The sequence below is a fragment of the Pteropus medius genome, unplaced genomic scaffold (assembly GCF_902729225.1).
Source record: "Pteropus medius unplaced genomic scaffold, Ma_sr-lr_union100, whole genome shotgun sequence".
Lineage (NCBI taxonomy): Eukaryota > Metazoa > Chordata > Mammalia > Chiroptera > Pteropodidae > Pteropus > Pteropus medius.
In genome coordinates, this window is record NW_024349796.1 from 3,185,920 (window position 1) to 3,198,738 (window position 12,819).

Below are 12,819 nucleotides of genomic sequence, written 5' to 3' on the forward strand. Positions count from 1 at the left end.
GCCCTTGAAATGGATTCTAGTAATAACTGTTAGATCTGAGAAACAACACCCACAACTTGTAATGTGTTAGCGTCTCTCCATCACATCGCTGGGGTTGTTATTCTACTTGTAGGCATGTTCTTTAAAATCTTTGTTAGAGATGTCATGGAAGTGAAATTCTAAGGGTTTTGTGTGTGTGTGTGGACAATCTGAATGTTCCATTTTTCTGATGAATTTGTTACTTAATTTCCCGACACTATCAATTCACTTTGTCTATTCCTCTAGAGATCTGTTACTTAAAGTTTTAGATGTGAAACAGCTTTAAGAATGCAAATATTTTTCCTCCTTTTTTTCATGAGCTTATTAGTAAAAGCACGTATTCCTTTTCACATTTTTTATACTATATTTCATCCAACAAAAACATTTATAAATTTCCCTAACTTGAAACAGGTCAGACTGAAATTGGGCCTCCTACCAACAGACTAAAAGATCTAGAATTCACCAAAAGCACCTAAAACAACATATTTCATGGAATAAAAAACCCTAGATTATTATATGGATGGCCTTGACCTCAGAGATGGATCATAAGGGCAGATGAAAAGGTTGAGGAGAGGGGAGAACACATTACTACTATTTCTCAAAGGATATTCCAATAGTATTTCAGTTCCACAATTCTGTGTGCTGCTGTTTTTATTTTATTAGTAATTCTGATTTGCCCACACAAAACTTTCAACTTAGTTTACCCATTTAACCTGGAACAAAGTGAAAGCACATTTTGCCCAGTTGAAAGGTCTCCTGGCAAGTTGGTTAGCAACGGGCTTGCCAATCCTGGTTCAGTTAGCAAAGAATAAACACAATTACTAGAGTACTGACTTCACCACGCTGCAGTTTTTTTATATTCTTGAAGCATTTTTTTCATTTGTTATTCAACTTTTTACTTGCAATTCTTGCCTCCTTAGCAATATTTCTAATTTATTGAGGGTTTAAGTTTCTACATTTCTTTGTGGCCATAATCAACACAATTTAATTGCAAAGGACAGAAATCAAAGTTTATTTGAAGGTAGGAAAAGCAATACAGCAGTCTCACATCTTCCCTCGGTAGTTTGAAGTTGTGGCTTGATACGTAGCAATTAAGGAATCAGGCTAGGGCTTCTACAAGTATCAATTTTACTGTAACTCCCTGAAATGTGGTCAGTTGGTAATGTCTTTACTTTTAACAGTGCAAGTTCATATGCGACAAGAGGGTTCTGAGAGAAATGCAGACGCTCTGCTCTGCCTGTAACAAGACGACGTGAGAATGACGCCCAGAAACTGTGCCTCACTGAGCCCGTCGCGTCCGCAGCGCCCCGATGTGCACCTGGAAACGGGACACCGCAGGACGAGGCAAGAACGTTCCTGAGTCCACTCCCCCGCGCTCGCGCAGGCGAAGACCTGGGCGTCGTCACCCGCAGCAGCGGGAGTCGAGGGAGCCACCTAATGCCGGACTCGAGTCATCTGTGTCCCCGAGAGCCCTGCCTCCCGAGAATACCTGCGTAACTTAAAGCGGCCAAGCCTCACTAAGTATATTTCAAAGTACATTTATGTCTATCACGGCACACATCGAAAAGCTTGCTCCGCACCCTGAGAGCGCGCGAGGCCTCCCAGCCTGGAAACAGGCCCCTCCCAGCGCAGCTGTCGCCGCCGCCTGCGGGCTCCTTTCACTTTCTCACGGCCAAGTCACCCAGAGGGGCGCCGCTGCCGCCACCGCCGCTGCGCCCGAGGACTCCGCCCCGCGCCGCTTCGCTACCGGCCCCCGCCCGCCCGGGCCACGCCCACTCCAACAGTTTCTGTTTGCGATTGGCACGCGCGAGCGGCAGCTCCGGCTGGCCTCTCCCATTGGTTGGGACCTCTTGTCAGTCCGACGATGGCCCGCCACTGCCCCGCCCTCCTGAAAAGTCACCTTTCTATTGGAGGAGACTGCGGCCTGGGGGCGGGCGGGGAGCGCCGGTCCAGGCGCTTTCGGTCAATCGCAGGAGCCCAACGCCGGGAGGGAGGGAGGCAGGGGGAGGAAAGGGGCGGGCCGAGGGGGGAAACATCTGGCCGGCGCCGCCGCGTGCGTGCGTGGTGCGTCCTCCCGCCCTCCCCGCCTCGCCCCTTCCCCTCGCCCCTCCCCCCCTGCCCGGCGGCTCCTCGCTCGCTCCCTCGCTCGCTCCCTCGCTGTGTCTGGCAGGCGCGGCCGCTAGGCTGCTGCCATGGGAGCCGTTGAGAGTGGGGCCCTGCTCCGCCGCGCTCCTCCGGCTGCCAGCGGGGTGGGTGGGAGGGAGGGAGGGGGCAGGGGGAGCGGGCGACGGAGCCGGGGTTGGGGGGCGGGGGGGCCGGGCGGGAGGGGGGCCCGAGGAGGAGGAAGCCCACCAAGTCCGGCGGCGGCGGCGGCGGCCGGGAGGCGGAGGACGCGGCGGCGGCGGCGGGGACGCGGTGACTTCGGGCCGCTCCGTGTGAGTCCCGGCGCGGCCCCCGGCCTCTGACCCGGCGCCCCCTCCGCGCCTCGGCCCCTGGCGGGCGGGGGCGCCAGCGGTGCGCCCGCGGCCGGCGGGGCAGTGCGGGAGGGGGCGGGCCGGGGGCGCCCCCGCGAGTGGAGTTAGTTTGTGCGGTCGGGGCGGCGGGGGGCGGCGCAGCTGCGGGAGGCCGGGGCGCGCGGACGGGGCCGCTGCAGCTGCGGGGTCGGGCGCGGTGCGGGCTGGCCGGCTCAGCGCCGCGCCCCCCCGGCCGGTGCAGCTGCGGCGCGGGGCGGACTCCCGGCCGGTGCAGCTGCGGCGGCGCCTCCCGGGTGCGGAGGGCGGCGGGCTGGGGGAGGGGGCTTGGGAGCCGCCGCAGCTGCAGTGGCGCCCGGGACGGCCGCGGCTCCGGGGACCGGTGCAGCTGCAGTGGCGCCCGGGGGAGGGGCGGCGGGGAGGCCCCGGGGGCTCGCGCGCGGGGCGGTGGGGAAGCGGTCGCAGCCCCCCGCCTCCCCCGGCGGCTTCTTACGACTTTTCTTTTGTTGTTGCCATGACCCGGCTCTGTTTTCTCGTCTGTTGTTTAAGGTGTTTTCCTGCCGCACCGGCTCTACGCCCTCCACCTCCTTCCCTGTGGTTTACCCTTCCTCTTTCCCCGAGTGTTTTATGCACAGCCAAGTACGGAAAGATTTGCATTTCTTCTCTCCTCCCCACGGTGCCCCTCCTGCCCCCACCTCTTTGAAAAACAAAACCCGACCTCACCAACCTCTCTGGACCCGCGGTAGCAGGACGTGAAGGGCTTGATTTGTGGAGTGGGAGCCGCTGGCCCATTGCGGTGCTTGGGACTCATTAAACTGTCACTCACCCCCCACCCCACTGGGTAAATGGGGTGATTAATGTCTGATATGTTGGAATGGGGCTTGGGCGTTTGGAGAGAATAGGTTGTGTGGCCGGCGGAGAAGGAATTTATCTCCGAAGACTGCTTCCTGAAATAGGCATTCGTAATTATGTCATTCATCGCGAAGTTAGAGAAAGTTCGGTTTGTGACTTTGGGAAAGCGAGAAGGACAGGACAGAGACGTAGGTTTTTGTTACTCTTTAACTCTTTGCCATGGTTTTCTAACGAGAACGGAATGGTTATCACCCGGGCTGCGACACTTGGGCCTGAGGCCCAGTTCCTTTTCTCCTCCTCACCCTCCCAGGAGTCTGTGGAGATGTATTTGACATTCACAGATGTCGCTGCACCTTGCAGGGCACCGGTCAGCCTAGCCCCGATTAGGTTCCGATTTCATCAGCCATTAGAAAAGACCCACAAAGTCTAGCCAAAAAGTTCCCAGACTTACTAGACCCGGCACCCCCCTTTCTCCCTGAAAGGTTTGGTTGTGATCGTGCACATTCCAGAGTGACCCCCGCCCCCCAAATAAAGATTGTTATGGGACACAGATCAAGGGGAAGGCGAAGTTCTGCTTTTTCTGAGCCGAAAGTCGGATCAGGTCCGCAGGTGGGCATTCGTTTTAGGTAAGTGGCTGTAGCAGGTTGTATGGCTTTACTAATTTGTCTTGTTGAACCGAAGTACTTTCCAGGATTTCAGAAAGTGCACTTTCAGTTTGTTGATACTGAGAATTGAAATTTGCATTAACTGGCAGTGTGAGAAATTTTCCTGAGAAGGTAGTTGTAGATAAGTAGTTAAGTAAGAGTGAAATAATGTGAACCAGGCTGAATAGTTCTGAATAGTCGTCCAACATCCTAAGACATGTGTACCATTATCTCAGCGGGGGGAGAAAAAAAAAATGGAAGTGCCGTAATAATGTTGAAATGGGACTGGAGATGTCAAATGGGTTGGTTTAAAAATATCCCTAAACTGCCTTTGAAACCAAACGTTGGAGTTGAATAAAAGTGAGTCTGGATTTCCTGAACAGCACCGTGGCTTGAGTGTGCTGTCAGTATGGAAGCCAGTCCACCAACTTAAGACAGAAGTGTTGCTATTCCATAAATACAGTAGAACTCCATATGCTGAGTTTTTCAATTTCTTCTGTTAGAAAGTTTGGGAAAAAAGGGAGATTTTGAAGTATTTTGTTTATACTAACAGAAGAGAAAAGTTCTCCTAAGAAAAAGCTGGTGGCAGGAGTGTAGAGGAGTAGCATATGGCATTAAAAGGAGCACAGCTGGAGGTAGCATTTCCATCTGAACATGATGTCAGAGCAGCTGACAGCCTGCCATCCCTCAGCCTTTTATTCTAACACACAGACAGGGAGTTAGTGTGTGCGGATCTGTGGTGGAGAAGGTATCTCGTTCCTCTCTAACATCATCTCCACTTTGCATCTGTCTCTCTTAGTCTGCTTTTTTTCCACCGATGTAACAGACCTGGAGCCAGCAAGACTCAGAGGAAAGGACTTAATCAGGTTTATGTGTCCTAAAGGTAGGCGTAGCGAGACATTAGATGGAGCATATTTGTGTTTGGGTGTTTTGTTTATTTAATAAAAAAAAATCATATTACTTTTCTAACCTAGTTTAGGAATAACTTATGAAATTGAGTATTAAATGAACATCTGATTGGAGTTGAAAGTCTTGGGCTTGTCTAGTTTTAATTTTTTTTATCCCTTTTGCTTGAGCAAATACATAACTTTAATACACAGAAATATTTCAAGTTTTGAAATGTTAAAGAAAGCTTTGAAATTCTGCTTTTCGAGAGATCACTTCGGATTAAAATGCTTTCTGTTGTTTTTCACTGCTGCTTGGATTCCTTTTGCTTTGGGGGTCGGGGTCGGGGGGGGAGAAATAGTAAACTCTGGAATCCAGCATTTAAACTTATATGAGAAGATTATTCTAGTTGAGAAGCTAGATTGTTGTGTAATTAATTCCACTGTGAAACTTTATTCTTCAAAACATTCAGCAGCACTACTGAAACATACAGCTGTATGTGCTTTTGAAACCGAAGGTTTTTTAGAAGGGGGAAAAAGAAAACTTTTGTCCTCAGGAGAATAGTTTGACTGGTTTCCTCATTTCTCTTTCAAATATCTATTTAAGAGATCTTTTATTTCAGCATAACAATAATTATTTGCAGGAGTTTTTGTGTTAGCGACTAATTTAGAACTTGTAGATTCGAGCTGCCTGAATTGGCCAGACAGCTGTAATCGCACTCCTCTATTCTTAATCTCTTTATCTGGGCAGCAGCTGCCATATGGCCACAGTCAGCTGGATCAGATGTTTATAAGCTTCCTTCTTCGTCCCTCCCTGTCCTCTCAGCCTCCTAATTTGATCACAGCTACCTTGTGAGCTGCCCTCCAATCTTTATTTTTAGCCCTCTCAAGGATTAGGATTGATGTTAGCTGTGGGGCACTTAGAGGGATTGTATTGTGAATCTTGGTTTATTCTAGCAGTGGCATCTCGCAGAATGCGTTTGGGGTGAGGGTGAAAGTTTTAGTCCACCTTGGGCAAAGCGGAGAAGAAACAGGGAAGGAATTTCTAAATATTAAATTAATATGGCTCCATTCGCAAAATGGACTTTCTGAGATGGATGGTGTAGAACCTTGCCTCTGGTCACAGGAAAGGGGAAGTTGGGTTTTCTTTATTTTTAAGGAGTTGAATTTTGACCCATTGTACAGCTTCTCTCCGCTCTCCCTCCAGAAAATCAGGACAATGCATATCTGAAAGAATAGAAGCTAGTGGGAAAGCAAAATATATCAAGTTATGTTGAAACAAAGTATTTTCTGTTGACAGAGGTAAGGCAGAGTCAGGAAAAAAAAATAGTTTCTCTTTTCTAGCAAGGCTTTTTTTTTTTTTTTTTTTACATTGAACTTGTAAAGCTTTGAGTTTCATTTGAATGTACTCTGCCTTTATCTAAAAGTTTGAATTAATTTTAATAAGGAATTCATCTTCCTTGCAGAGGATCAAAGTTGAGCATTTTCAGAGTTAAATAAAGCCCTTCTGGCTCCTGATATTCTAGATGTACAGATTTTACAAAGAAATAGAATCATTTTTTCTCAATTCATTAAAAAAAAATTTGGATTTGTTCGTAGTGAAGATGATCTGTTCCATCTGTTGGTGTAGTTCCTTCTGATCTCGTACATGTGTGCTATACCTGCAAATCTTAAGGCATTAACATCTGTTTTTATACACAAGGCTTTTGTTGTTGTAACACTCTGACTTTAAAACTAAGTTGTTTGCTAATTTCTGGACTAATTATGCAATTTCATTATGGTTTTTTTTTTTTTGATGCAGCTGAAGTGTGTGTTTAAATTGTGCTTTCTAAGTGCAGTCAAGTATCAAAAGTAATAAAAAGGGTGGTCGAACAAGCTTTCTGAATCTTCCAGAATGTGTTTGGGACTTTCCTTTGTTCATTATATGAGTTGTTCCCTTTGAAATTAAAGCTGTTTTGTAGGACATAATTTGATGAGTAGAGTTAATTAGATTTCTTCTGAAAGAGATCTGAATTCTTGGTAAGAGACTGTCTTGAAATCAAGGCTTCTAAAACTTGACTAAAAGTTCGAGGAAGGTGGGGAGGCGTCAGAGACCGTTTGGAAAGCGTGCATTTTTCCTCCCGCATTTAGGTTTGTGCATGTGATTTGGTAGTCCGTGGGTCTCACGCCTGATTAAAATTCAGGGACATGTACCTCGGCAGCCAAGCTGAATTATTATTTTTTCTATGGGGACTGGCGTTGAAAAGTTGTGAAGTTGTTCCTGGCGGGGCTCTCATGAGAAATCTCTCTTTTCCCAGGTTATGAAGACAGTATGGAGTTTCCAGACCATAGTAGACATTTGCTGCAGTGTCTGAGCGAGCAGAGGCATCAGGGTTTTCTTTGTGACTGCACTGTCCTGGTGGGAGATGCCCAGTTCCGAGCGCACCGAGCTGTACTGGCTTCGTGCAGCATGTACTTCCACCTCTTTTACAAGGACCAGCTGGACAAAAGAGACATTGTTCATCTGAACAGCGACATTGTTACAGCCCCAGCTTTCGCTCTCCTGCTTGAATTCATGTATGAAGGGAAACTCCAGTTCAAAGACTTGCCCATTGAAGACGTGCTAGCAGCTGCCAGTTATCTCCACATGTATGACATCGTCAAAGTCTGCAAAAAGAAGCTGAAAGAGAAAGCCACCACGGAGGCAGACAGCACCAAAAAGGAGGAAGATGCTTCAAGTTGTTCGGACAAAGTCGAGAGTCTCTCCGATGGCAGCAGCCACATGGCCGGCGATCTGCCCAGTGATGAAGATGAAGGAGAAGATGAGAAATTGAACATCCTGCCCAGCAAAAGGGACTTGGCGGCCGAGCCTGGGAACATGTGGATGCGATTGCCCTCAGACTCAGCAGGCATCCCCCAGGCGGGCGGCGAGGCAGAGCCACACGCCACAGCAGCTGGAAAAACAGTAGCCAGCCCCTGCAGCTCAACAGAGTCTTTGTCCCAGAGGTCTGTCACCTCCGTGAGGGATTCAGCAGATGTTGACTGTGTGCTGGACCTGTCTGTCAAGTCCAGCCTTTCAGGAGTTGAAAATCTGAACAGCTCTTATTTCTCTTCACAGGACGTGCTGAGAAGCAACCTGGTGCAGGTGAAGGTGGAGAAAGAGGCTTCCTGTGATGAGAGTGATGTTGGCACTAATGACTATGACATGGAACATAGCACTGTGAAAGAAAGTGTGAGCACTAATAACAGGGTACAGTATGAGCCGGCCCATCTGGCTCCGCTGAGGGAGGACTCGGTCTTGAGGGAGCTGGAGCGGGAGGACAAAGCCAGCGACGACGAGATGCTGACCGCCGAGAACGAGCGGGTCCAGGTGGAGGGGGGCATGGAGAGCAGCCTGCTGCCCTACGTCTCCAACATCCTGAGCCCGGCCGGCCAGATCTTCATGTGCCCCCTGTGCAACAAGGTCTTCCCCAGCCCGCACATCCTGCAGATCCACCTGAGCACGCACTTCCGCGAGCAGGACGGCATCCGCAGCAAGCCGGCCGCCGACGTCAACGTGCCCACCTGCTCGCTGTGCGGCAAGACTTTCTCCTGCATGTACACGCTCAAGCGCCATGAGAGGACTCACTCGGGCGAGAAGCCCTACACCTGCACCCAGTGCGGCAAGAGCTTCCAGTACTCGCACAACCTGAGCCGCCACGCCGTGGTGCACACCCGCGAGAAGCCGCACGCGTGCAAGTGGTGCGAGCGCAGGTTCACGCAGTCGGGGGACCTGTACAGACACATCCGCAAGTTCCACTGTGAGTTGGTGAACTCCTTGTCTGTCAAAAGCGAAGCACTGAGCTTGCCCGCTGTCAGAGACTGGACCTTAGAAGATAGCTCGCAAGAACTTTGGAAATAATTTTATATATATATATAAATAATATATATATATATATACATATATATAAATAGATCTCTATATAGTTGTGGTACGGTCTAAAAGCAGCCTTGTTTCCTGGAACTAAAAAGTTGGGATATTAACTTGTTTTTGCACTTTAGAATAGCATGAGAATCTCACTAATTTAGCATTCTGATACAAGAAACTTTAGAGCAAGTCGGAGAATAGAGAGGGGTTTTTCTTTCGAGGGGGTAGGGGAAGGAAGCCAATAAGAACCTTTGAAACAAATCGTCCTATCGCAGAATGCTTTCGTAGGGCTTAATTTTGTCAACACTGCATTGTCTTTTCGAGCTCTCTCTTTTTCCCCCTTTTTTTTTTTTTTTTTTTTTTTTTTTTTTAAAAAAAAAAAGTAGAAGTTCCCTCCAGTTTTATTAGCCTCTTTACATGTCTCAAATTGCATGAATCTTTTCTGGCTGTTGGAAACCTGAATGCTTTTAGACCCAAATGGAAAATTTCTGAAATGCTGGATTATCTATTTTTAAACAAGCAGTTGACTTAAAACTTTCTGTGGCAACTTCTGGTTTGCTGACAGTTCCCAATGAGAGAAATTCTGCAAGTACACTGGCATCCCTGGGACGCTGTCTTTGTGAAGGTTTGCTTGGGATGAAAAGGATATTGCAGCTTCAGCAGTGTTGAACTGTGTGTTGAAAAATGTGAATTACTGTTATTGTATACTGTAATTGATTACATGGGCTGGGGGGGGTGTCAAAGAACTTGACAGGTTGTGTTGATGCTCTTAGTTGAGTCTTGAAAAGTAAATATTAACGCTACAGAAATGCATGAGTTTCAATATATTTTTGTCTTTGTTTGCATTGTATAACTTTAACGAGTGAGTTTAAAATTATTTAATTTCCTTAGAAAAATAGCACCATTTGGAAAATAACTGGTGTTATGAAGAACATAAATGCACTGTTTTATTTTTATTTTATATAATTTAAATTGACTTTCCCACTGTCTTTAAGTTGAAACTGTTAAGCTGAATAAAAACTTAAGCTGCAAATTGATAACTTCGCTACATAACAAGGAAACTATAAATGTTTACAAACGGCTTAAAGATTTGCATGTGCAGTGTGCATTTATAACCAACTTCTAATTGCACAAAACCCATGCCAGCTCAAAGTTTAGGTGTACACATTTACCCAGTTGAGCATTTTTAGAATAACTACTGCACAAATTGACAATAGGTCATTTTCTCTCTCTCTCTCTCTTTTTTTTTTTTGCTCCCCTTTTCCTTCTTCACCCTCCCAAACTCATGAAAAGATTCTATGGACTGAAAAAGCCCCAGGCTGAAAGGACTGGACTGCCTTGATTGACATGGGGAAGGGGGTCAGTAGACTATGTGGATCGCGGCAGCAGAGGCTGCAGCCCGGTGTGCGGTTTAATGACCAGCACACAGGGCAAGAGCATTTTGCACAGTGTTTGTTTTCCTGTCTTGCACTTACAAATAAGGTCTATGGGAGTAGCATGGAAAACGTTTGCTGTTTTTCCCTTTTTTTTTTTTTTTAAATTGCTTTTGTTTAAAATTTGATCGCCTTAACTACTGTAAACATAGCCTATTTTTGTGCTTAAGATACTGAATGGAAAACTCCATTGTGTGTTGCTGGACTGGTTTGGAAATATTTGGTCAAATGTGTGTTAATTTGGCTGTAATGGCATTTAAAGCAAACAAACAAACAAAAAAAAAGCTGTGAAAATGGCCTTGGAGCATTATCTTTAGTTACTTGAAGAGTTTCTAGTTTTTTTAAATACAGTTTATGTTAAAATAATTTTTATTAATTTAGAGAAGACAATCAATGTCTGTGAGAAAACGGACTTTCTTTGGATTTTCTTTTTGTGGTCATTGTGAGTGATTGCTTTTTCCTTTTATTAGTTTCACATTCTTCCTTTGTTCTGAAACTTAGACTGACATCTAGCTTTGACAATCATAGTATGTTTTATTTTCCTGAGGGGGGAATAACTTATAATGCTGTTTAGTTTTGTACTATTGGTGTGTTGGTGAATTTTTAAACTGTGTGCTAACTGCAATAAATTATATGAACTCAGAATTTCTTGTGCGTTGTTTTAATTGTGATTGTGTACTTCATAGATCCTAAGTGTGTGTCATCCATAGCATCTTTATTTTTAATGTCATTTCTGTTCAGAACTTAACGAAATTATTAGAATGCCTTAAATCACTCACACGGAAATGCGCAAACATTTTTGCTTTTAGTCATTTAAGAAGATACTAAATGCACATTTTAAAAGCGACACCCATTTTCTATAACCTAAATCTGGAATGTTAAGGTAATTCTCTAGAAGTTTGTGAATCCATGAAACTTTTAAGTGGCAGCCTAGGTTTTTCAAAGTATGCTGCACGGCTACTAATCCATACACCAGAAGTCATTTTCATGGGTAATTTTATCCTAAGTTGATTGGTCAGATCTCCTCTTCTGTGTTCTGGTTGAAGTGGAAAATTGAGGGAGACCGGATGTCTGAATTTGGAAGCCTGCTTGGCTAATGACTGGAATTCTAGGCAATTGAATTAGCAGGCATTTGATTGTTCAAGATTAGTTACATGCATCCTTTTTGTTGCTGGGCAAACTCATAAAGTTCCCAGGTTTTAATTGTCAAGTTGTAACTTCAGTACTGCAACTGTTAGAAGAACTCCATTTCCTAATTTCTGTGATCGACCCAACTTCGTGATTGTCTCGTTGGGCTTGTTAGGGTGAGAAACATCACCTACGGAGTTGGCAGAACACACAGGTGCTGACGGTACCGTGGAGGAATTGTCACACACGGTGACCAGGGTCGGCACAGACCTGAGAGTTTGCAAATCCTGGAATCCGTAATCGCCCATAACTTCCAGCCTTAAAGATACAGGTTTATATTACTACCGTCGAAATTAAATTAAATACATTTATAGTAAATGGCCTATGGTAAAGTTAATATTCTTCTATAGAAAAAAGGAAATGAAGTCCAGAGCTTGAAAGGGTACCATTTGTAAGCTCCCCGATGGTTTTGGATGGGAATGCAAAAAAGATTAATAAAGCACAATCCATAACTTACGATTTTGAATTCTACATTTCCCTTTTTGTTGTTGAGACAGGATTTCTATTACAGGCAACTCACACTTGGTTTTATAACCAACCAAACATTGTTTCACATAAAAGAGGAAGGTACCCTTGAGCTCCACGAAATAATTTTCTGAGCAGTGACAAGCATATAAAAGGGGGGGAGGGGTTTTGTTTTCAGTTCCTGTAGCAACTAGTCACAGTTATTTGAAAGCTTTCTGAAGATGTTGAGAGTTATAATTTAGTTCCACTTACTAGCTTCTAATTTAAAATGAGCATTATCTGAAACGTAACTGGATATACTTATAAAAACAATGTTTTGACATGTAATTTGGAATAAAAAGTTCCTTGCAAAACTAGAACAGACTATTGATGACACAAATCACATTTGATAAGCGAAGGAATCAGTTGTGTATTTGCTACATTTTTAAAAGAAAGTAATTTGTTGTGTAATCAAGTTGGAAACCAAATTGACCCCACCTTTGACATCTGGCTGAGATATAAGCATATGTTAAGTATGTGGTTTCATTCACTTTGGAGAACATCTGTTTCTTCTCGATAATTGATTAGGCCCTAGATCACTGTGGGCCTAGCTGGTATTGTGTGCTAGATTTTGGATTTCCTTTCTAGTTAATTATGCCATCAGATTAATAGGTAAATCAAGTAGACTCATGATTATCTACAAACGGGTTATCGGAAGATTAGAAAGAGTTGGACAGTATTAAAATTATGTAATATCACATATTAAAATGGCTGAAATATTCATTTTCTAAGTAAATCTTTTGAGATATCATCAAAGAAAATAGTTGTTTTTTACCCAAGAAGTAACACGACTTACAAAATCTTGATTCTCCCAAGGTTTAGCAATAGAATCAAAATAATGTAAAAATTAGACTTTCAAACTCCCATCGAATCCGATAAAGTCTTAAGAGCTCAACATTTCCTGTATCGTATGACTACCTTTTATTTCTATAGAGCTTA

At 45.1% G+C, this 12,819-nt stretch overlaps 1 protein-coding gene across 11 annotated transcripts; it reads left to right on the top strand.

Annotated features, from left to right (window-relative positions):
- Window positions 1-2,063: 2,063 nt before the first annotated feature.
- Window positions 2,064-9,788, top strand: ZBTB18 (zinc finger and BTB domain containing 18). Of its 11 annotated transcripts, XM_039883244.1 has the most exons (5): window positions 2,418-2,453; window positions 3,039-3,128; window positions 3,824-3,942; window positions 4,785-4,868; window positions 7,167-9,788. In XM_039883244.1, exons 3-5 carry the CDS (start codon window positions 3,882-3,884, stop codon window positions 8,747-8,749), a joined length of 1,728 nt encoding a protein of 575 aa, XP_039739178.1. In that variant the 5' UTR covers window positions 2,418-2,453; window positions 3,039-3,128; window positions 3,824-3,881; the 3' UTR covers window positions 8,750-9,788. The 11 variants fall into 11 exon arrangements, with proteins under 11 accessions (XP_039739177.1, XP_039739169.1, XP_039739175.1 ...); XM_039883235.1 differs by lacking the exon at window positions 3,824-3,942 and having other exon boundaries at window positions 2,396-2,453; window positions 3,039-3,330; XM_039883238.1 differs by lacking the exon at window positions 3,824-3,942 and having other exon boundaries at window positions 2,413-2,453.
- Window positions 9,789-12,819: the final 3,031 nt, after the last annotated feature.